The following is a 26,354-nucleotide window of genomic DNA, read 5'->3' on the forward strand; positions in this document are numbered from 1 at the left end:
TACGTCTAACTCTTCATAAAGTTTATCAACTTGTACATCAAGCGCTCAATGTTCGCTTGTGACCTTTGACATCACGCGTGCAGAAGTTCCTAATCGTCAGGCTGTTGATTAGGGGAACCCTTACATTTTTGTCCTGTATACGCTCCATGAGTGTTTTTCGGGGAATCCAGTATTTTTCTAGTGAGATTGGATATCTCTACTTTCCATATATACCAAAATTGCCATACCTTTATTGGAAATAACCACCGATAAATACTTTTCTGGGACCCCATCTTTAAGAAAAACAATATTTAAATATCAATAGTAGATAATGTCCCAGCTTGCATTCAGTTGATTTAAGAAGTGGCCTGTCTTAATTATGATTTCATTGAAAATCATAAGTGCCACTGGTGGTTGTATACTATATCATCTGCAGTAGATGCCAGATGTTGACAAAGTAATTCATCATATCTTTGTAAATGCTGAACAGAATTGAACCATTTTTAGACTGATATTCCTATTAGAGATTCTACTTTTACAATATATTGTAGTTTGCAAGAGATTAACAATGTTTGTAAAATAAATTTTTAGCTTAATTTATGAAATTCCCCAGTGCATTGTAATTATCATTTATATAATTTTACTGTCTAGTTTGGTTATATAATTTTATGTAATTGGTAAAAGAAAAGTGGATATATATATTTTGCAGTAACAATGTCATAGTTTATATATGAATATTTATATTTATTCTTTTGACAGACTATAGCATTTCGTTATGCTGCACGACATCTTATACCTAACAAAACAATAAAAACAGAGTTTGGTGAAGATAATATGTTTAATATGATGGTATTAGAAGATACAGCTAGTCAGTCCCAGAGACTTTACTTAGCTATAGACAGTGGAGTTGTGGTATGTCAAGAACTTTGTCTTTTTTAAAATATTCTTCTGTAAAAATTTCTCAATGGAAACATGGTGGGATTGTTCATATGGGCATTTAAGAAAGAACCAAAGTTCTCACTGGAACACATTTTGTAGAGTTCATAATATATTTTATAAAAACTTACTCTTTTGTGATGTGTTGGCGTTTTTAGATCTAGCATGAATGACTTTGCTGCAGGTTACAATTTAATGGGGAATGAAAACTCGACTATGTTTTTAATTAATTTTTATACGCCCACATTTTCATGTGGACATATTATGCTGTCACCCTTGTCTGTCCGTCTGTCCATCCACAATTGTTTGTGGACCCTCTACAGGTCACAATATTTATCCGATTTTAACAAAAAACTTGAAATATAGGTCTACCCCTCAAAGATCTCGGTTCCTTTCGATGTTGGCATGTGTCAGACCATAACTTCATGAATTATAATCACGTTTTTAGCTTGTGGACACTCTAGAGGTCACAATTTTCATCTGATTTTGATGAAACTTGATATGCATGTTTATAACCCAAAGATCTTGGTTCGATATTCGCGTACATCGGATCGTAACTTCCTGAATTATGGCTCCTGATTTTATGAAAAATCGCATTTTTAGCTTGTGGTATCTCGAGAGGTCACAATTATTATCCGATTTAAAACAAAATGTTCAAATACATCACCGGACAAAATGGCCGCCCCTCGTTGTAAATAGTAAAAATATTGTATATCAAGGTTGTGGACCCTCTAGAGGTAAAAATTTTGATCTGATTTTGATGAAACTTGAAATACATGTTTATAACCCAAAGATCTTGGTGCTGAATATCGGATCATAACTTCCTGAATTATGGCCCTTGATTGTACGAAAAATCACGTTTTAGCTTGTGGTCCCACTAGAGGGCACAATTTTTATCCGATTTTAAAAACCGTTTGAATATATCACCATTACACCCTAATGATGGTTCAAAATGGTCGCCCTTCCAACGCAAATAGTGTGAAAATATGGTATATTAAGGTTGTAGACCCTCTAGAGGCCACAATTTTGATCCGATGTTGATGGAACTTGAAATGTATGTTTATAATAACCCCAAAATCTTGGTTCCTTTTAATTTTAACTTCCTAGATTATGGCCCCTGATTATACGAAAAATCAAATTTTTTAGCTTGTGGATTCTCTAGAGGTCAGAATTTTTATCCGATTTTAAAAACTGTTTAAATATATCACCATTCCATTATAATGAAGGTTGAATTCGAATTTCAGGAATATCAAAACTGAACTGCCCGACAAAATGGCTGCTCTAGTCTTTGTACACAAATTGTGTGAAAGTATATAATATGAAAGTTGTGGACCCTCTAGAGGTCACAATTTTTATCCAATTTTGATGAAACTTAAAATATATCTTTCTATCGAAAAATCGCTTTTGTTTTTAGCTTGTTCTCTATCCGTCTCTTGCAAAATGTGGGCGTATCTTGCCTAGCAACTGCTGGTTATATTTTAGGTATTTAACATTCATCATGGAAAGATGTTATTACATAAAAAAGATTTACATGTTCGTTCTATAACAGCTTTGACATTCTTTAATCCTTTGAAGTATGTGGTTACAGGAGCTCTAGATGGATCTAGTAAGTTGAAATATATACTAATTTATTATATCTATAGGTTAATTAGCATGCATGTGTAGATTCAATCGCCCAGCCTGACCTTATCTCCGACATGTACTAGACCATATTTTCAAAATATTGGTTTACTGATCAAGACCACATGAAACAGATTGTTTAAGCACATGTGGCATTCGATTGGTCTAAATCAGATTTGATTCATTGCATATTATTGATGAAATAGCCTTTCATTCCATAAATATTTTGTTTGTTTTTTTTTTTAAATTCGAAGTATTTGTTTAGAGCTGTTGATTAATTATAAGTAAAAAATATGCTAAGGTGCATGTTTCAAAATGTCAACAATTTGTACAAGTAATAGGTATAGGATAATGTAACTGTGTAAAGACTTGGGGGGGGGGGTCACAGTAATTGTATGATTAAGGCTCTAAATTTACAACTATAATGACCCAGGTTCAGACACCAAAAATGATCATTGTGAGGGTGAACGTGACTGGCTTCTCCTCAATAGCTCTGCAGTCTTTCTGTAATTTTTCTGTTATTAAAGCTTAATCAATGTTGCAACTTAGCATAGTGATATATCAACATATAGAGAATATTTGTAGATAATTATTTTAGTGAAAATTGATTTTTTTTTTATTATTTTGGAAGAAAATATTTTAGTTTAAAACTAATAAGAATCAATGAAGCATCAAGTATAGTAGAAGCGAGTTACTAAAACTTTAAGATACAATAATTTCAGCTGACTCTAATAAACTGTATTATAATATCAAACATTTGACAAAAACAGTTTTAAGCACAAGCCAAGCAGGAGTACGAAAATCAAAACTTGTAAATCTAAATTAATTACGTCATCTGGATCTAATCCCAGAAATCTCATTCAAATGAAACCAATACAGAGACCTCAAACTTTTGTTTATTAAACTGTAGATCTGTTAGGAACTTTAATTTTAACATTGATCAACACTCTAACACATCAACACGTCAATTTACAGACTTATTAAACAGTCATTCCCTTTACAGTATATTACTACATTAACCCATAGAAAAGGCCACACATTGGATTTGGTTATCACAAGAGAAGATAGTTCAATACAATTGGATAATATCAATGTTGAAGATTATTTAATATTTGATAATTTTCCTGTTCACTTCCAGTTACCTATTCCAAAGTCAAAATGTGCAACAAAATCTGGAACATATCGAAAATTAAACAGTTTACAAGAAGACAGTTTCTGTCAGGAATTGGAACGAAACAGATTTTCTGATAGTAATTACTTAAATAATGTTAATTTGAAGCTGAGCAATATTTCTCCATTTTAAACAAGACCTTTTAAAAACACACTTGCACCTGAAAAGTGCCATTGAGGAAAATACAGTCCCAAACACATTTAAATCCGCAATTGTATTTCCCCTTCTTAAAAAATCAAATTTAGATCCCAACCTAATTTTGTTGGATTTATCCGCAGCATCTGACAAAGTTGACCATAATATCCTTTTAAACCGTTTGGAATCTGTGTTTGGAATCTCTGATGACAAATCACAGAAAGTGAATGTAAATGAGTTGTATTTGTCTCTACAGACCATATCATCTGGAGTACCTGAAGGCTCTGTCCTTGGCCCCATTCTTTTATTTTTAGCCTTTATACCAAACCACTTGGTGACATTGTCAGACACCATGGACTTTGTTGCGATTTCCATGCTGACAACACACAATTGTATATTTCTTTTAAGCCAACTGAAAGTCAGTTTGATCACTCTAAACAGAATTTTGAGTCATGTATATTATTAAAACCTGAATGAGTAAAAAAACTTTTTAAAGGTTAATGACGATAAATCAGAATACTTGCTGCTTGGATCAAATATTAACATAAACAAATTAAATGATATGTCTGTTCAAGTTGGTAATTCTAACATTAATCCATCTAAATTTGCTAGAAATATTGGTGTCATTTTTGATTGTCATTTATCCATGGAATCTCAAATTAATAATTGGAACCACAATACTCTTCTGACGAAAATGTATCTCAAATCGTTTGGACTGCACACGATGGTAGATGGACTCTATCAAAAAGTCACTTTAAAACACAGTTTTAAAATCGCTGTCGTGAGAAGAGAGAGCGGGACATTATAAAACAAATCCTAAATTGAATCTTAAATTAAAATGAATTACAAAACAAATTATTCCGTAGTCAATTGTTTTATTTAATTAGGAGATTAAGAAATCAGTCAGGCGTTAATGAATATACACCTAGCTGTATATAGGTAATTAAGGAATAAACATTCTAAATATGCATTTGGTCACTGTCACGTCTAAGGGGATTAAGAGTGTTTTCCATAATTGGCAAAGTTGTTTTTACTGGAGGTCTCTTTTTGTGACTTTGAAAGAAGATAGCTGAATTAATCAGATTGGTTTGAACTTGCTGCAAAGTGGATATAATGACCACTGGCTATACGTACCAAAACATTTTCTCAGCCATCTCATGTCCCCTTTAATTAATTCTCTTCTTACATCGCGTATTGATTGTTTTAACTTGTTTTCTATGGTACTCCTGCTAAACATCTTGATAAGCTTCAAAAACTTCAAAACTCTGCTGCTAGACTAATATCAGGCATTCCCTATCGTGATCATGTTACACCTGTCTTCTATAAATTACATTGGTTACGGTACCCGTTGTATATAGAATACAATATAATATAAGATTTTACTTTTAAATGTTTAGATAATATAGGCCATTTTTATTTGTCCGATATTTTACAATTCTATAAACCTAATCGTTGTTTACGTTCTGCTTCTCATGAATATGTACTTGTTGAGAAAAAAGCTAATTTTTCAGTTGCCTCTCCCAAACTCTGGAATAAACTCTCATACACTATGCATAGTTGTCATTTTGAATGTCTGCTTAAGACCCATCTTTTTAAAAGAATGTTTATCGGTAATTAGCTAATTAGTCTGTGATATATGTTCATTTTTATTATTTTATTTGTTTGTAACTTTATATTTTATTTATCTGTCACTTTATATTTCATTTGTTTGTCATTTTATATTTTATTTGCTTGTCATTGTATAATTTATTCGACTTGTTGCAATTATTGTAAAGCCCTACTAGTACTGAACACTTCCAGTGAAAGCAGCGCTATATAAATATGTGTATTATAATAATAATGTAAACTTGGTTTTAGTAAAGATTCACTCTTTAATTTAATTGAGCTGAAGTCGCTTCACAATTATTGCTCAGTCAAAATTCTTTTACGTATCTCTATAAATAAAATTGCTGACATAGGCAGAGAATAATTCTCAGAAATTTTGAAATGTAAGTTGGAAATATTGCTGCTGAGGCAGGTCTCTTTTCACTAACATTATGTAACCATAGACATAAAATTTGTGTTCATGAGACATTAAAATCCATACCTTTTACTTTGTAGAAGTCTTAAAGATAAAATATTAAATTCTCTTTAAAAATCATATTTTCATTGTCAAAATGTCTGTTTCAGTAAAAGTATGGGATGAGAAATGGCATATAGTGATGGTATTTGTAGGACATTGTGAGAAAGTCAATGCTCTAGCTGTTTATCCTAATGGACCAGCTGTAATATCAGCTAGTACAGATCATACCATTAGAGTGTGGAATCTAGAAACATGTGATGAAGTTGATAGGTTGGTAATATAGATATTGGTCAAGTCTAGAAATTTGTTGTATTTTTTATCCAAAAGCTGTGAATCTTTAAAAAAGAAAAAAATGTGTCTTGGTGAAATCTGGTATCTGGTCCATCCTGGTGAATTATTGTATCTGGTTAATCTTGGTGAAACTATATCATGTTTAAGTTATTAGAAATCTTTTTATCAAGACAGATTTTAAGCTTGAATTTGAAGATAACTGATATTTATACATTGATATTTTATTTCTCTCAAATAGGAATTAATATGTTCAAAATTAAGAAATAACAGTCATTTCTAGTACTTGATTTCATAGAAAGATGAGATTTGCTGAGGTTTTTATTTGAAGATCTAGATGTGCTATTTGGTGGGTAAAAAGGGGAGTTTTCTATGAAAATAAATTAGTGAAATGATATATCAATGACTTTAAAGTTTAAAACAATATTATTATAACATGTTTGTATACATTGTGTTGTTTTAGAGTAGCTATAGCTGAACCTGTTGATGGTTTAGGTACAGAACAACAGTATAATATATTCTATACATTTTCTGGGCGTAAAGTTGATTTATGGCAGCTACAACATTTATATAACATACATACTGCTATTGGGTAAGTTGTATTTCTATATTGCTAATATAAATCTCTCAGACCAAACCACCATTTTTGATGTGAAGGGTGGAATTCTCTCAATCCCGCAAACAGGGACAGTTAAATAAAGACGTTAATCAACTGAATCAATAAGAAAATCACCACAGCTTCATGTTAATAGTCATACCACATCTATTATCAGCACGGATAAAACTGTGACAAGACTTGATTCTATATCACACGATTGCAATGTTCCAGACAAATATACACAATCAATCATGAAGCCCTCTTAGATAATCTTGTCATTGTGTAAGGTGATTCAGAAGTTCGTAAAACTGATTTATTAGAAATTACAAACTTATGCAAAATTAAATATTTGACATTCACAAGTTTTATTTAAACTCTTTATTTTGTATGGTGTATAATTTCAGGCATCGTGTAAATAAAGTGAAAATCACAACTCATCCATTTTTTCCTGTAAGAGCTGTATTATCATGTTCTGATTCTAGTGTTCGTATTGTTTCACCTGGTAATGGGAATGTCATTACATCTTTAATTATGGAACAGTTTTCAGGTTTAGTTGATGCTGCTTATGCTATAGCAGAAGGTATGTCTACAGTTGACAGTATGTTAGAAACTAATAAAGGGATGGGATGATAATTGGTTTATTTATAAATCAGTTGTAAACATCTTTCTGAGACAAAAACTATAATGATAGCCCTTAGTGCCACTTGTTCAGTCGTTCTGGGTCCAAGTCCTATACAACACCTTGAAACTTTTAACGAAAAATTTAATGTTGTACACAGAAGCTTAATTAGCTCATCTCTCAGGTGGGTAAAGGGGGTGTTCTTAAGATTTGAAGGAAGGGTTTTTGGCGACATCTGAAGTTGGTCTACTTAAATACGAAAGTTTATTGTTGTTCGGACCTGCCACCCCATGGGAAGGGGACCCGCAACTTAAGAATCAAGGTTCAGAGTATCAGACACCTCTGTCCACTCATCTAGCATAGTAGAAATTTTGTACGCGATTTTCGAAACAACCCAAACCTAGCTCCCTTACGATTAGCTTGTGGATTCTCTAGAGGTCACAATTTTTAGCCGATTTTTAGAAACGTTTAAATATATCACTGTTACACCCTAATGACAGTTGAGTTAGAATTCCGTGAAAATTGGATAGAAACTGCCTCACAAAGTTTTGCCGCTTCTTGAATTTTGGGGTTTGAGAGATGCAAAGTGGGTGTCAGTTCCCTTCAGCTCCCCTCCCCAATAAAATCAAAGTATTTTTAACTTTGAAAACTTTTTAGGATTGTATCAAATTTTGTTACTTGTATTGTTTGTCTTCAAGGGTGAGGGTCTTGTGCTTAAAATCTATAACCATCCAACCTATCGTTGGTTTCACCTGAATTTAATTACCTTTTTTGAGCCCCTGACCCCTCCCCTGCCTTCCACCCCACCCTACACTATACCCCGTGGATTCTTCTTATAATATATTACTAATAAGAAATCAAACCGAAATGGATCACAGCATAAAACTGCATGATCAAGAATGTAGCTCTATTTCGTGGGCAGCATGCTTAATTGAGAATTGATCCAGTTTCTGTAATACGGAATATTAGTATAGAATCCAGCTTGGTCGGCATCAGCACAACCACGTCCACTAGATACAATACCGAATAAAGTATACTTTTCCCCTACCATGCACATTAATGGACCACCAGAATCTCCCTGAAATTATATCAAAAAATACTTTATAATATTGTTGATCATTATTGGTCTCACTGTGGTAGTAGAAGATTTTCCCTGGTCATGTTGATGGCTATTATTGTGGTTATTGTGATTGTTGGCGCCCTGGAGCTTTTTATATGCCCACATTTTCATGTGGACGTATATTGTAGTCGCTCCTGTTGGTCCACAATTTGTTTGTGAACCCTCTAGAGGTCACAATTTTGATCCGATTTTGATGAAACTTAAAATATTTGTTTATATCCCAAAGATCTTGGTTCCTTTTGATATTCGCGCATATCAGACCGTAACTTTTGATGAAACTTAGAATATATGTTTATAAATTATATCCCGAAGATCTTGGTTCACGCATATCGGACCGTAATTTCCTGGATTATAAGGCCCATGATTGTACGAAAATGTATCACAAGGTTGTGGACCCTCTAGGGTTCACAATTTTTATCCGATTTTGATGAAACTTAAAATATATGTTTTATATCTTGAAGATCTCGGTTCCTGTAGATACGCAAATATGTAATACCAAGGTTGTGGACCCTGTAGAGGTCACAATTTTTATCTGATTTTGATGAAACTTAAAATATATGTTTATGTCCCAAAGATCTTGATTCCTGTAGATGTCAGACCTTAACTTCCTAGATTATGGCCCCTGTTTGTACGAAAAAACGCTTCTTTTTTTTTAGTTTATTCTCGGTCCATCTCTAGCAAAATGTGGGCGTATCTTGCATGGCAACCGCTTGTAACCTTTTCTGATTATTGCAATATTTATCTTTATTTTAGAGACATTATTTACCGTAATGGGTAATGGTGATATTGTTAAATCACTTACTAATACCAATCCATGTAAAGTTGTTAATAGATGGAAAAATTTTCAGCCAGGAGGTAGTTTTTATTTAAAGTCTATAAAAAAGACGGGATATCTTAATCATTTATTTTAAGTGTTTGATAGTGTTTCTTCTTTCAAAATCTTTATTTGATTATCCTTATAGTCTGTTGTACATTGAAGAATGTAATTGTTTTGATATAGTGGGAAGGAATTTAATTCAGTCCAAAACAATCAGTCGCTTTTTATTTTTCAATTCCAACAGTGATGTCTCGACTTGTAAATGGTTTAAATTTAAGAGCTCAAATTGATATAGTTGATGTTACTTCAGAAGATAAAAATAAAAACATGTTAAAGTCTATACTTGTAGATAGCAAATAGAACTGAAGATATTTTTTGACATAATTAGAGTTTGTTATATTTGTCTTTTAATTGTTTTTTTTTCTTTGTAATTTCAGGTCAGTTTAACCATTCGACAAATAATATTTTAATAACATTTGATTACTGTCAGTCTTCATTCATTGAGATATATTGTCTTCTACTTCAGAACTACTTTACTTTAATGATGTTATTTATAACATTGTTGAAAAAATCTAAGATCTGTAGAAAAGACAAAAAAAGGGACATATCACTGCAATATCAGATGTTAAATATAGCTATTTAACACACACACATATCACTGAAATATACTAAATCTTCTTGGCATGTCATTTGAAATGAAATGGGGTTTAACGCCCTTCTGTTTTGCTCCGATTGGGCTAATGAAGATACAGTGTGGTGCTATGATGGAAATTTTGCCCAGACAGCAGCGCTATGGCTATTCTTACATAGAATTCTTTTATGTGCACGCCAATATATACTTTGCCCCTTGCCAGGCCCTCCGTACTACACCTCTGACAAAGGTGTACCACGCCAGAAAGTCCAAATGAACTTTCTCAGTGATCGAACACGGGACTTCCAGGTTAGCGAGCCAACGTCTTACTGACTGCATGTCATCTGACAAATGGTGTGATTTTTTAGCCTGATAAATTAAGTGATTTATGCTATAACTAGAAGCACTATAACCAGGGGCGGATTGGGCGATTGCCCGAAGGGCCGGTCGGACCAAAAAATGAAAAAGATAATTTTGTCCAATTCGTCTAAAAAAAACCTTTTTCTGCTTCTGCTGAACATTATATGGGGGGGGGGGGTATTAGACCGGTCATGGAGCGATGATGATCATGTTGTATGTGGCCGGTGGCTTTAACGGGCCGCCACGACATCACTGCCTCCTGCAAATTTATTAATTATTAAGTCACCTGCACCCTGTTTGTGGGGATACGCCAGAAATATCTGCCGATGGTTCGTAACTCCATTAATTAATAATATGACGATATGATAATTTCACAGGTTGATGGTTGTAAATTACTTGCAGGTCGGGGTTTTGGCCTAAATTAATCGATTTATGAGATATAATATTTGACAGAGATTATAATCAGATATGCCACCCAATCGCATATTTGGGTTTCATTTTTCAAAATTTTCCAGGGGGAGAGCCCCAGGACCCCCCGTCCGGGCTCAGCGGTCAGTAAAAGTGGCTGCTCCGACACGGAAGCCCGGGCCGGTTCCCGGCCCCAATCCGCCCCTGACTATAACAACAAAACTAATGTATTGTCATTAAACCCCTTTGTAATCTTAGATTAAAATACCAATTCAGATTAAAAAGTCAGTGACATTTCCCTTTAATTTATGAAATTTGAATCAATGAAGATTGACTGTAATTATTTGAGTGAATCACTTAACTTGTTTGTAACTAACCAAATGTTTTCGTCTGTTTATTAATCTACAATAACTTATACACCATGTTGACAGATATAAATACTGTTTTACACTTTTACAAAGATATAAATATTCCTTTCTATTTCTTTAACACAGTGCACTAATTATGATAACATATAACATATGCTATATACTTATTTTGTATCACAATGTAATTTACACATAACTTATTTACGGGTGCTGTTATACTTGTTAGTTATATTTCAGTTAACACACAATAATGTTATAAGATGTACAAATGTCTGGAAATACAAAATTACATAGTTATGGTGATGATATATTTCAATTCTCTTTACATTTTCATGTGGATGTATATTGTCGTCGCCCCTGTACGTCCGTCCACAATTTGTTTGTGGACACTCTATAAGTCACAATTTTTGATTTTGACAAAACTTAAAATATAGGTCTATCTCCCAAAGATCTTGATTCTTTTGATATTGGCATATATCGGACCATAACTTCATGGATTATGGCCCCTGATTGTACGAAAATCACGATTTTAGCTTGTGGACACGCTCGCTAGAGGTGATAATTTTCATCTGATTTTGATGAAACTTGAAATGCATGTTTATAACTCAAAGATCTTGGTTCTTTTGATATTTGCGCATGTCGTATTGTAACTTACTGAATTATGGCCCCTGGTTGTACGTAAAATTGCGTTTTTAGCTTGTGGTCCCTCTAGAGGTCACAATTATTATCCGATTTAAAAAAATGTTCAAATATATCACTGTTACACTGTAATTATACTTGAGTTCAAATTTCGTTAAAATTGGAACAAAACTGCCAGACAAAATGGTCGCCCCTCTTCGTTCCTTTTGATATTCAGGCATATCGGATTGTAACTTCCGGAATTATGACCTTTGATTGTACGAAGAATCACGTTTTAGCTTGTGGTTTCTACTAGAGGTCACAATTTTTATCCGATTGAAAAATAAAATGTTTGAATATATCACTGTTGCACCCTAATGACGGCCGAGTTCAAATTTCATGAAAATGGGACCAAAACTGCCAGACAAAATGGCCACCCCTCGTATGCAAATAGTGTAAATATATGATATATCAAGGTTGTGGACCCTCTAGAAGTCACAATTTTGATCCGATTTTGATAAAACTTGAAATATATCTTTTTAACCCAAAGATCTTTGTTCCCATCGATATTCGCGCATATCAGATCTTAACTTCCTGAATTATGGCCCTTGGTTGTACGAAAAATCCCTTTTTGTTTAGCTTGTTCTCTATCCATCTCTTGCAAAATGTGGGTGTATCTTGCCTGGCAAGTGAATACTAGTATAAGCTCAACCATTAAATTTACATGTTTTATTAAGATCAGTTGAATTATAATAATAGGATATTTAATTTATGGTATGTCCATGTAATTCTAAGGAAAAATGTATTGTAATATATTATTCCTAAGTCATTTATACAAACCTGGTAAAATAGATAATGGAATTTCACAATCATTTATAAAAAAACTTGATAAAACTGGTACAGGGTAATAAATTTCACAATCATTTATAAACACATGGTAATAAATTTCACAATCATTTATACAAACATGATGAAATTGATGCATGGTAATACAATTTCACAATTATTTATAATTATAAAACCTGATGAAATTGAGACATGGTAATACAATTTCACAATCATGATAAAATTGAAAATATGACATTGTAAATGACTTCACAATCATTCTTAATTATACAAATATGATAGAATTAAAATTTCAGAATCATTTATTTTTAAAAAAAAAAACAATGATAAAATTGATACATGGTTATATATTATTTCAGTCTTTTATACAAACATGATAAAATGATACATCTGATTTCCCAGTCATTTATACAAACACCATATGGCAACTTAAAATGCACAGAAGCATTTATTCAAACATGATGAAATTTATACTTGGTAATATGTATAATTTTGCATGATCATTCAACAAGCATGATAAGATACATATATTTCTCCTATAATCAGAAATTTGTAACTATCTACTGGTGTATGAGTATATTGTTGATGTGATGGTCGAGGGAGATATTTGGGAAGCTATGAAAAGAGGTGCTACCACTCAAAGTTTAAAAACTTTGTCCCATCCACCTAAAAACCAGAATCGCAACAGAACTCTACTACTAGGGGGAAGAAGAGATGGCTATATTTGTGTTTATAATTGGCTAACTGGTGATGTAGATTTTAAGATAGAGGTAAATATGAGTTTGAATTAAGGACTGCTTTTGTAAATTATTCACCTTCATCTGTTGTAAATTATCAATAAGCTATAACACATACTTATGGAAGAACATATATGCACCTTGTCTTTGATTGTGTTGTTTTCATGCCTTTGACCTTGTTGTTGTCATGCATGGTTTCTGATTTGTTGTTATTGCTTGTCTATATATGATTGCCCTACACATTTGTTAATGTACTTGCTTGAAAACGTTGAGAGAATACTCTTTGAAACGTCACCTAAATAAATCAGTAATTGTTCTTCCATAAGTATGTGTTATAGCTTATTGCTCTATCAAGTTAAAAATGCCTCTAAAAGATCATTGTAAATTATCATTCACCTTGATCTGATATGTAAATCATTCACCTTAATCTTATGTATGTCATTCACCTTGATCTGTTGTAAATCATCATTCACCTTCATTTTTTTTTTTTTTTTTTTTTTTTTTTTTTTTTTTTTCGCCTCAATCTTGTAAGCTACATCCTATTATAGTTGATAAAATGTATATGATTGATTCTGAAAATGTATCCCATGGATAGACTCTTTCAGGAAAAAGGACCAATACAGTATTGCCGATTATAAACCTGTGAGTTTCATACAGTTGCAGGATATCACAATGGAGACATCTTTATCGCACACCTTAATTTTAGGCATATTTTTATTATATCTAGTCCAGGTCCTGAGTATGATAACACCTGATACTACTGCTCACATAGCTTATAAATTTTTGTTTTACTTTTTGTATATGGGTCGAAGTTACAACATATAGATATACAGCTTTAGGTTATAAGTAGGATTTCATGATTTGATTTGTTTTAGGCTCATGGTAGTAAAGGCGTGTTAAATCTGTTGGCTAATTCTAAAGAAGATCAACTTATATCGGCTGGAATGGGTAGGTTTTGTATGTGCAGGAGAAAGTGTTTTTGGAAGTTGTATAGCCAGTAGTGGTGCTTGAGGCTTCGAGTACCCATTTAGACCTTAAACAATTATCTGTTCTTGTTAAATCCTGGCTGCGATGCTGTGAATTACATATCTTTTTAAATGATTGTCCTTCAAGTTTACTCTGAAAATGATGCCTAACAAATATGTTTCAGTAAATACAAAGGTCACAATTCTATGGAATACTATTACTATAACTGAGCAATATTTGGCTACACTTATCTATGTCTTTATTAAAAAATGATAAACTATAAAATATGATGCGACGTGGTGAGAATTAGAATGATTTAGATTTTTGAAACATTGGTGCTTAATTTATCATTATTATTTCTACTACAATTTTTTCAGATAACGTGATTAAAATTTGGAGATTGTATCCATTTGCTGAAGAAGCCTTGACACCATTAATGTCATTTTACTGTGCTCATACTCCTGCTCATATGTCTACCATTAAGTCTACATTATGTGTGACCTTTCAAGATCCTACTACAGCTACCTTCAGTACAGTGCTTTATAATCTCCAGGACAAAAGTATGTTTCTCCTAATCATATATTGATATTACATACTGAACAGCGAAATACCTTTCAGATCACTGCGTTGGCCAAAGATAATCATCGTGATTTACCGGAATGGTTCCCCCTTGTCAGTGGTGTAGGACCGAGGGCCTGGCAAGGAACAATGTATAGTCATTCAGATAGGATGAAATACGAAGGTTCCGTGTACACATTGGCGCGGAACCCTTAACAGTTGAAATTGTAAGAGTAGGCCGTAGAGCTGCTGTCTTGGCAAAATTTTCCTCATAGCACACTACATAGCGTATGTCCCTCTTCATTAGCCCAGTCGGTGCAGAACAGTAGGATGTTAAACCCCATTTCTTTTCATTTCTCTTCAATGGTTAGCATGGATGCAATCAGTGTACCAGGAGAAATAAATGTCCTTTCCATTGCACACATATGTTGTACTGGAAGAAAATATAAATGACCATCTGTTTGTCTCAAAATGCCTAGGGGGGTGTATTGCCGAATGGTTAGCTTGTGTGCGCTGTATCATAAAGTCTGTCATTGAGTCAACTGGCGTGGTTTCGATTCCCCGGTTGTACGTGACAAGGAGTAGAGTCGCCTGTCCAACCTCGTGGGTTTTCTCTGGGTCCTCTGGTTTTCTCCCACTGCTAAAGACCCCTATGCGCAAGCGAATCATTGAAATAAAATTGATCCATATGTTAGTCTCGAAATGACCTAGCTTGAATCAAGTAGACTCAAAATACCCTGATGTTGACAAGATGTTAAATCTCTTTCCTTTCTAATTTCGGTCTCATTTTGACACTTGGTCTTTTTAGCTATGTCTAATTCCATACAAAAATCCATACAGAATATTTTGCTGTTCTGTATGATATTGTTACAATTCATTTCCAGTTTGCTGTGATTATTAATATTTTGATTTGAAGTGATAGATTAATAATATCATTATCATATTCATATCATTTTTCTAGTGTTTGGGAATGAAACTCAAAATTTAGATGCTTTTCACAGTAAGTCGAGATTGACCAAACGTATTTCACAGCAATATCATCACTAACATCATACATGCACACAGTCAACTTTGCACATTTTGTTTTTGCTCTGTAAAGATACCTTCCTGCATACAAACTGGGTGATTTTATGATATATTTGGACTAAAAACATATTCAAACCAATTAATCTATCAAAATTTTGCTTCAAATCCATCTCAAAACATTGTTTCGCGAGGAAATACCTGAAGCTATAAAAATCTATTAAAAGATGGCTTTTTGATCCCTGCATTGGCCAAGAAAGTTCATCCAGATTTTCCAATGTGGTTCCCCCTTGTCAGTGATGCAGGACAGAGGGCCTTACAAGGACAGCTGTCTAGTCGTTCGGATAGGACGAAAAACCGAGGTCCCGTATACACATTGGCATGCACGTAAAAGATCCCTTGACAGATGGAATTCAATATAAGATATGCCGTAGTGCCGCTGCCCGGTAAAAATATCCCTCATAGCACACTGTATGGCCTATACCCGTCTTCATTAGCCAAGTACAGAGCAGAACAGTAGGACATTAAACCCCATTTCATTTCATTTATTGGAAATAACCACCCGATAAACAGTTTTGTGGGAAAGAATCTTTAAAACATAATATTGACAAAATTTCTCATAAAATCTATCTACATCATTCCACATCACTACTAATTTGCACCTAAAATGTTATTTTTTTCTTCAACTTTATAATATGCATGAAATAAATGGGTTAGTCCAATTCTTCTAACTCATTTCCATGTGTCTGATAATTATATGTTGACAGCCTGACATAGTCAGAAAAACTAAACATTGTTATTAACGATTTCCATTCCTTCAACAATTAAGGGGATTTGAAGTCATTCCACGCTTCCAAAATAATTTTGGTACTCAAGGCTGTAAAGTCTACAAGAACTATACAGATTTTACCACTGAAAGAATCTTTCTTTATACCTATCAACTCCAAAAAATTTAAGAATGGTATGATGAACTTGTTTTGGAGGCAAAGGAAAAGATTTGTTTTGGAGGCAAAGAAAAGACTCAGAATCCCTTAACCCATGGAAGGATCAGATTCAGAAATAAAAATAAAATAAAAACAGCAAACAGTTTATATTATAATTTGCATGAAAAAATAAACATCTAAACCTTTGAACATTGCATGACTTTAACAACCAAACTTTTGTAAATGACCGTATTCTTTTTTATTTACAAAACATAATAATTCAAGCTATCTTCAATATCAAGCTGGCATTGTGATGTGCTATAAATTGATAACATATCAACATGTGAAAATTTAACTGTAATTATTGGAAACAATTTTCCAAAGCCGATAATAGATAAGTTTTGAAGGACTTTAGTTTAAAGTTATACATGATATGTATGTTAATATGCATATGATTAGTATTTAATTCTAAATAACAATCACATTACATCTTATTGATCAATACTTTGTTGATGTGAATCAAAGGTGCATTTTGTAAAATTTAGATAAAGAGTCGTTTTGCTATGAAAGTATAGAAAAAGATAATGATAAATGAATATATTCGAAATTTCATTCAAATTACTTTATTCTGGTCTAAGCTAGGACTGTTTGAAAATGTAGCACAGATTGTTTATTATCGTAGCAGTGGTACTTGACAACCGAGGCTAAGTCTCAATTATCCATTGTATCGTTAAATTTTTAAATCTTGCAGTTTTCAAATCGATTTAAATCTCGGCCATCCGATGGTGAAGAGAGATAGGCTTGTCATGTGAATAAATGTCTATATAATAATTTATATAACATTTGAAGCCAAAATTAAGACCTGCAATAGGTAGATTTAGCCTTGCATAATGTATCTTTAATACAAAGTTTGAAAACTGTATCAATCTTCACTGGTAATTGTTTTTATACACCCATATTTGATGTAGACATATTGGCGTCACTTGCATCTACCTATAAAATTAAAAAGTTGGTCACATTTTTACATTTAAAGCTAATGATAATATATTTTTAAACCTTGCTTTGTGGGATTTGTTGATAGTGATTTTAGATTTTACGACTTTACTGCTGGTGGGTATATTGAGAGAATGACATGTCCCCTCTATGTTTATTATATAGATCGGTTTGACCATAAACCAGACGACGACCATGTAGATGTAATAACTGGACTGACAGTCTGTCGGCGTATGAAGTTGTTTGCATCTGCTAGTATTGATGGCACTATTCGTATCTGGAATGAAACTAATACTCTTGTCAGGTAACACTTAATTTATACACATACTTCTGTGATAGGCTTATATAGATTAGTTCTTTTGATCTGAAAGAGTTGACAGTGTCTCAAATACTAATAAGTAGATAATTTCATGGTTCTGATCAGTTAGGTAAAAAGATTTAGTGGCCAAGTGGTCTATGCAAGTTTCTTCTGCCTGACCTCATGGGTTTCTCTGGGAACTCTAGTTTTCTCCTACTTACTGACTACAGTGTTGAATGGACATTATACCGTGTCTCTCACTAAAAATGATTTTTTTTTTTTTTTTTTCATCTTTCTTCAAACTCTAAATTTCTTTTGTTTTATTTGAATTATCAGCTGCCATTTTGGAGAACCTAATGGGAATATTATATTAAAGGGGCATTATGGGAGATTAGATAAAGAGCTGGCAGTTCTCATGATAATAGTTAAAAACTAGATAATGTAAAGTGAATTTGCTGAAAATTTCAGTCAAATTGACCACTCTGAACCGAGATATTAGCTTTTGAATTTTAGGCCTAGCCTCGATGATCATTACTAAAGTCAGTACGATAAAAAAACATAGTCTCGATTATCCATGTTTGGATTTAATCATCAATGAGCGTTGAGCAGCAGATCAGATTCAAATCCAGTAAATATCGCAGGCTAGCGATGACGAGAGTTGATTATGGTCTGGATAAGTTAATTAATGTCTAATTATTAATTTAGATAACATTTCAGGCCTAAAGAAAGACCTGCAATAGGCAGATTTAGCTCTTATATATAATGTATGTTAAATTAATAAACAGGTTACTGAAGTTAAATGTAATACCGTACAGTATCAGCTTCTATAATTCTAAAGGTGATCTTTTAGTTGGTATAGGAAGACATCTGTTTAAAATACCATACGAGTCATGTAAGTATAAGTTACATATAAGAGGATGTTAGTAAACTGCTTCTGCAGTAACAGGTATATTGAATTGTAAATGTTGGTAAACTGATCGTGTAGTGAATCTTATAATAGTTACAACAGTACATTGAATTGTAATATGTTGGTGAATAAATATAAGCGGTTTGAGATGTTTGTGAAGCGAATGTCCTAACCGATGAGTTCTCCTGTCTGCCCATGACTCATTTTTAAACAAAATATTTCTTCTTTTATTATTGACTTAAAATGTTCATGAATGCAGATGAATGAGCATTTTCTACTTAGGCTAAGCATGAGGTATAAACAGTTTGATTTGCCGATTCTTGCTTCTGAGAGCGATAGGCAATTTGATTAACGAGTGCTTAAAAAGATAAATGATAAGTAGTAAGAATTATATGTACTGGAGGAGACTACAGTCCACACTGCATCCTGTATAATACATGTATATTTTATTGTCCCCCCCCCCCCCACCTTTCGAAGAAAGCAGGGGGCTATTAAAATGGGTCTGTCTGTCTGTCTGCCTGCCTGCAGGCCAGGGGGTTTGGATGGCCGAATGGTTAGCACGTGTGCACTGTATCATAAGTTGTCATTGAGTAAACTGGCGTGGTTTCGATTCCCTGGTTGTATGGAATAAGGAGTAGTGTCGCTGTCCAACCGGGTGATGAAGTTCGAAGATGAGCGTTTTCTGCTTAGGCTAATCAGAGATAAGCAATTTGATTGGTTGATGCTTTGGGATGCGATAACTTTAGTTCAAATTAAGTGAGACTGCTTTAGGATACAATAACTTTGTTTCTAATTAAGTGAGAATGATGAAACTTGGTGTATAGTTTCATTATATCAACACCATGACTAAGTTCGATAATGTGCATTTTCTGCTTAGGGTAAGCAGAATGATAAGCAATTTGATTGGTCAAGACTTTGGCGCGCGATAACTTTGATTCCAATTGATGACAGTGGTGAAACTTTGTGTATAGTTTCATTACATCAATACCCTGACTCAGTTCGATAATGAGCATTTTCTGCTTAGGCTAAGTAGAGACCTCTCCTAACTGAGGTAGAATGTTCAAACTTGGAGTAGGTTTTCATTAGGTAAATGCCTTGACAGTGTTTGATCGTGTGCATTTTTCACTAAGGCTAAGCATGTGATTGGGTGAGACTTTGGAACACAAAAATAAATTTTGGCTCTAATTGGGTGAGAGTGATAGATTCATTATATCAATACCTTGACTAAGTTGGATAATTACAATTTTCTGCTTAGGCTAAGTAGCGTTAAGTAATTTGATTGACAAAGACTTTGGAACATAACAACTCTGCTTTTAATTGAGGTAGAATGTTTGAACTTGGTGTACATAGGTGAATGTTCAATGATTAACATTTTCCACTAAAGCTAAGCAATGCTTTGACAAAGTATAGATAATCAGATAAATGTGCAATTTGTTAATATATTCTTCAAAAAAAGTAGGGAATATTCAGAAACAATACAAAACTGCGGAAATGCACTGCTGTTTTTATTAGAGGTAACCAGTGTATGTTAATAACAGACCAATTGCCTACACATGAATAAAACAGTTCATATAGACGGCTTTTCTGACGGCCCCATTTTACTCGCAAAGAGATACACTGTCAAAAGTGAAAATGGACGTTTTTGATTTTTGTCTTAATATTAATAATGAGTAATTGCTCCACCAGTCCTCAAAGATTCAGCAATTCATCGTGGCATGCTCCTAATCAACCGTCCAATCACGATTTGAGGAAATCTAACCCACTCCTCTTGCAGTGCCACGGCCAATTCTTGCAGTGTTTTCGGTTGACGTTGACGTCGACGAACACGTCTCCCGATCAAATTAAACATAACACACTAAAGCAAAGATACGCTAAACAGTAAATCTTATGCAAGAACCGATAGGAAAGCAAACATGGATTATCCAGCAAGCGGCAGTTTTCATCAACCCTTTCTTGAAGTGTCAAATTTGACAATGAACCCCTCCCACGTGTATGGCGCTATTTCGTGTCGCACATGCAGCTCAGTGGTTCTGTTGGGGCGATAAGTTCTTTATCTGTGAACATACTCACAAAGCATGTCAAGTGTCCATGACTATCATATCACAACCTGCATAGGTATTTGCATTTCAATATCCCCTACTTTTTTTGAAGAGTATATTTATTTTGGGATTGCAGCGGGGGACATCAGCCTCACTGTTTGCTTGTTTTTATTTAGATATGCCAAGAGCTTACAAATGTAAGATGGTGACAATGAAGTTTTTAGAACAGAAAGCAGAAAAACCATTAGAATATGATTCTAACTTGATAAATATGATGAGTAAAAATGATGTTAAAAGATTGAAAAATTCACGATCTTCTTTCAAGTAAGTTGGTGTAGTATTTTCATCTTCATTAGTCGGGTTGGTGCAGAAGAGTAGGGCATTAAACTCCATTTCATTTAGATTATATTTATAATTTCAGTTGACAATTTGATTGTCTGATTAGTGATATTGTTTGTAAATGAAACAGTGCCAGTTAAGATTCAATGAAGAAAAGGTAGAAACACTACTGCTCAAACAAAATTCTCTTCCTTTAATTAAAGATGTGCTAACTTGCATTAATTGGTAACCTAGCTGGCCATTTAAATGTAGTTTCTCTGAAAGTATGATATATTAAATGGCCAACCAGCGGTTGCCAGATAAGATATGCCCACATTTTGAAAGAGATGGATAGAGAACAAGCTAAAAACAAAAGTGTTTTTTTCGTACAATCGGGCCATAATCCAAAAAGTTATGGTCTGAAATGCGCAAATATCGAAAGGGATTGAGATATAAAGATTTATTTTAAGTTTCATCCAAACCGGATAAAAATTGTGACCTTTAGAGGGTCCACAACCTTCATATTACATACTTTTACACAATTTGTGTACAAAGAGCGGCCATTTTGTCGGGCAGTTTAGTTTCGATTTTCCTGAAATCAGAATTCAACCTTAATTAGGGTGTAATGGTGATATATTCAAACTTTTTTTTTTTAAATGAGAAAAAACACAAGCTAAAAAACACGATTTTTTGTTCAATAATTCAGGCTGTTACGATCCGATATGCATATGAATATCGAAAGGAACCAAGAGCTTTGGGTTTTAAACATTTATTTCAAGTTTCATCAAAATCGGATCAAAATTTAGACCTCTAGAGAGTCCACAACCTTGATATACCATATTTTTACACTATTTGCATACGTGGGGCGGCCATTTTGTCCGGCAGTTTTGGTTCGATTTTCATGAAATCAGGGAGGGGTCATAGTTCAGGAAGTTACCATCCGATATGCATGAAGTTATGGTCCGATACAATATCGAAAGGAACCGAGATGTTTGGGAGATAGACCTACATGTATATTTCAAGTTTCGTCAAAATTGGATGAAAATTGTGACCTGTAGAGTGTCAACAAACAAATTGTGGACGGATGGTCAGGGGCGACGGCATAATACGTCCACATGAAAATGTGGGCGTATAAAAAAGATGTTTTACGAGATGTTAAATCGCATAGACTAATTGATCTAAATTTCTCCTGTTGAGATGATTGTAAATTACATACTTTGCTTTTTTGTTATTAAACTAGGTTCGATACATATGTTGATGTATTAACACCAGAGGAAGAAGAATCTGTTAATAAAGAAAAAGCTGAAAAAGAAAAGGTAAATGGTGTAAATGACAGAGTACACTAATGATTTTGTCAAAAGGAATTTATCTTTTAATACTAAGATAAAGTTCATCAAACAGTGCAAATGTATAATCTTCAATACTTAATAGATTTATCAGAGGGTTGGGTGAACCAGTGGTCTAGCTTTATATAGTAGCTAGTTTGCTCCCACTTCTGAAGATACTTTTGCCACAATACAGATTTATCGAATTTTGGTTATGTTTTATCATGCTTGTGGTTGAATTCTGTTATAACCACTGATCTTTAAATTAAAGCATGAACATACCAAAACAATTCAAGTTTAAATTCATTAAGGCATATATTAACTGTAAGCACAAAGGCTAATGTCAAAGCTGTACTTTTCGAAAGGTTGAAAGACAAGTTTGAGTCAAAAGAGAAGTCAGTCTGTGGTTAGCAGCTGGCTATGAGTGTTTGTTGAGTTTTTTTGTTTTTTTTATTTTAATTGTCTTGGGAAGATGCTTTTGTATTGTACGTCTTGCTAACCTTGCGTTTTGTTTTTTTCTCTATGACCTTGAGAAGAAGATTAAGGAGGACAGTTTGTTAAAACAATTAGTTTAAATACATGAAAAAGTTTTCAAATGTCACCACATAGACTAAATATTGATATAAGAACAATGAAATGTAGATTGTAATTTGTCTGGTATCAAGTACATACACTGTAGCATTTAAAATGTCAAAACTAAAGCATATATCTACTTCATAGTATTTGTATTCAACCTGAGACTTGATTTTTTTTTCAACTATAATATAAGTATTGAGTTGTATAATTACTATTTGTCAACATATCTTTAACTTTTCTTTTATAAATTTTAAAAGAACATCAAAGAAAGATGACTTGTCTTGTTAATTGTAATGCTATTGCTCTGTTAAGATGAGTCCTGTCATTGTAATATGCATTTTGAATTTTAAGAAGGTATTTTTTTGTGTGATTTACTAAGTAATAATATGCGATGAATAATAGTAATTCCAATAACAAAAGCCTATTTGTAACCAAACTAATAGTTGAACTATGACTGTAAGAATTAGTGCTAGATATGGCCTGAACGAAATGATCTAATCTTTTATTCTACTTCTTAAACCTATCTCTGGAACTGATAACTCACAGACTGATATGTGATAAACGGTAGAGGGTTTTAGAGGATGTTTCATTCCAACCCAGAATTTTTATCCATTCCTACCCCTTTATGCAGCTATAATAGCATTAAGAACAGCCGACGCCATATTCATGCTAATGATCATATTCCTGAAACAAATTGTTTAACCATTGTTATGCCCATAAATGTTTCAGATTGTGCACATGTAATCAGACCGTATTAATGTATAAATTACACACAATATATAATTTAAAAAACACATCACAATTTATATGGAAAACAATTACTGGTTTATACACACATAGCACACATATATACATAGTATTCTCTTATTGTTTTCAGGGGGGTTGGATGGCTGAATGGTTAGCGTGCCCGCGCTGTATCATAAAGTCTGTCATTGAGTCGACTGGCGTGGTTTCGAATCCCCGGTTGTACGTGGCAAGGAGTAGGGTCGCCTGTCCAACCTCGTGGGTTTTCTCCGGGTCCTCCGGTTTCCTCCCACTGCTAAAGACCCCTACGCGCAAGCGAATTATTGAAATAAAATTAAACCATATGTTGGTCCCGAAATGACCTAGTTTGTGTCGAGTGGACGTTAAACCCCATTTCTCTCTCTCTCTCTTATTGTTTTCATATGTGCTTGAAAATGATAGGAGAATACTTGTCGAAACGTTGTGCTATATGTGTATAAACCAGTGATTGTTTTTCATATCAATTGTGTTGTGTTTTTGAATGTGCTCAATTGCTAAATGCCACTCAAGGATTAATATACAATTTAAAGTAAATTATATGGATTTGGAAACAATTTTTTTTGACTTACGTTTGGCCAATGGTACATAGAGAATTAAGTGATTCTGGGCAACACATGCCCTGAAGAATTTAGTTGTACTATATGGTAAAGGTGTGGCTTCTGTAAATTATAAATCTTTATAATTGTTATTAATACAACTAAGTCTTGATTATCATTTATAGCTTTTTAGCACAGACATTTTTGCGCTTGACAATCAAAATATCTCATTAGTTTGGATAATAAAAATGATTTACATATTGCTGTGATTAATGATCGGAAAATGCTGATCATGACCTTTGGTCACGACAACATGATTCTTTGCTTCTTGTAAGACATAATTTATTTTATGTTCTTTTATTTCAGGCATTTTCTGTATTATTTACGAGAGACGATGAATTAAAACAGTTAAAGAAAGGGGATGTTAAACCCCGTAAAAAAAAATTTGCTAGCCAACAAACTAAAGATGAAGCTTTTAAAAATTATATGAAGATGTTTTATGATAAACCAAAAATTACTGTAAGTATTGAAACATGGTTTTTAGTTTTTATTTATTAAATGCTTGTTTGATTTTTCATATTTTTAGTAGAAAATATTGTACTGTAAGCAAATTTTTAAAAAATAAAAAAGCTTCCCTGTATTTATAGAAGAGAGAACTATTTTTGGTGTGACTTGTTTGTGGGGATTAATAAAGACTATGCAGAACACTTATAAAACTGGTTTCAAACATTCAATGAATGCCAAAACTAGTTTTATTTTTTTGAAAAATTTGCTGCAAGTTATAGGTCACAATAAATAAAGATATAGTGGTTGGCTAGAAAATTTAGTAATTGGGAGCCCAATCTTAAATATCATTAGATGTTGAAACAAAATTTCTCCATTTTGTTTTTATACGCCCACATTTTCATGTGGACGTATTATGCCGTCGCCCCTGTCCGTCTGTTCTACAAGTCATAATTTTTATTTGATTTTAACAAAACTTGAAATATAGGTCTATCTCCCAAAGATCTTGGTTCCTTTCGATATTGGCATGTATCAGACCATAACTTCATGGATTATGGCCCCTAATTGTACGGAAAATTACGTTTATAGCTTGTGGAGACTCTAGAGGTCACAATTATTATCTGATTTAAAAATCCATTCAAATATACATGTATCACCATTACACCTTAATGTTGGTATATCAAGGTTGTGGACCCTCTAGAGGTCACAATTTTGATCTGATTTTGATGAAACTTGAAATACATGTTTATAACCCAAACCTCTTGGTTCCTTTCGATATTCGCACATATTGGATCATAAATTCCTGAATTATGGCCCCGGATTGTACGAAAAATTGTGTTTTTTTATGGTTTATCGCATAATTTAATTCTGCTGTTTTGTTTACTAAAATTATAATTATTTAGTCAACTTTTGCTCAGAAAATTAGCAGTCTAGTATTGTATTAATTTTAACATTAATGAAATGCTATAGTCTTCAAATAGATTAGACAATAGACATCAACATTTTGTCTTTTGATAAATAGCAACTTAATCAATGTTTATACATAAATTTGCTGCTAGTAAATCAAGTCACAGACAGTATTAGTAGGTTAAAATTAATGTCTTGTCCTCGCTCTTCTTGAATCTTATTTGTGGTATTCTTGCAATGTTGTGAATCAAGCCCTTTTGAAACATCCCATATTGCCCATCTCTGATTTGGATAAAATGCATTTAAATGTCCTTTTGTGTTCCAGTTCTGTATTTTCTGAAATTATCAGTGATTTTGCTATAGATTAATTGACTGAAATTTGATGT

The 26,354-nt window shown here is 33.3% G+C and overlaps 1 protein-coding gene across 1 annotated transcript in view; it reads left to right on the top strand.

The window, feature by feature from the left end:
• Window positions 1-26,354, top strand: part of LOC126815011 (WD repeat-containing protein 97) — a 43,826-nt gene that overhangs the window by 6,640 nt on the left and 10,832 nt on the right. The window contains exons 7-21 of the mRNA XM_056099298.1: window positions 739-891; window positions 2,398-2,521; window positions 6,011-6,173; window positions 6,655-6,783; window positions 7,194-7,369; window positions 9,282-9,383; window positions 13,123-13,346; window positions 14,189-14,261; window positions 14,657-14,839; window positions 15,799-15,837; window positions 17,942-18,080; window positions 18,860-18,966; window positions 21,197-21,344; window positions 22,579-22,654; window positions 24,925-25,077. Of these exons, the coding sequence (XP_055955273.1) occupies window positions 739-891; window positions 2,398-2,521; window positions 6,011-6,173; window positions 6,655-6,783; window positions 7,194-7,369; window positions 9,282-9,383; window positions 13,123-13,346; window positions 14,189-14,261; window positions 14,657-14,839; window positions 15,799-15,837; window positions 17,942-18,080; window positions 18,860-18,966; window positions 21,197-21,344; window positions 22,579-22,654; window positions 24,925-25,077 (1,989 nt within the window). The remainder of the gene's footprint in view (window positions 1-738; window positions 892-2,397; window positions 2,522-6,010; window positions 6,174-6,654; window positions 6,784-7,193; window positions 7,370-9,281; window positions 9,384-13,122; window positions 13,347-14,188; window positions 14,262-14,656; window positions 14,840-15,798; window positions 15,838-17,941; window positions 18,081-18,859; window positions 18,967-21,196; window positions 21,345-22,578; window positions 22,655-24,924; window positions 25,078-26,354) is intronic.

The sequence above is a fragment of the Patella vulgata genome, chromosome 3 (genome assembly GCF_932274485.2).
Source record: "Patella vulgata chromosome 3, xgPatVulg1.2, whole genome shotgun sequence".
Classification (NCBI taxonomy): Eukaryota; Metazoa; Mollusca; class Gastropoda; family Patellidae; genus Patella; species Patella vulgata.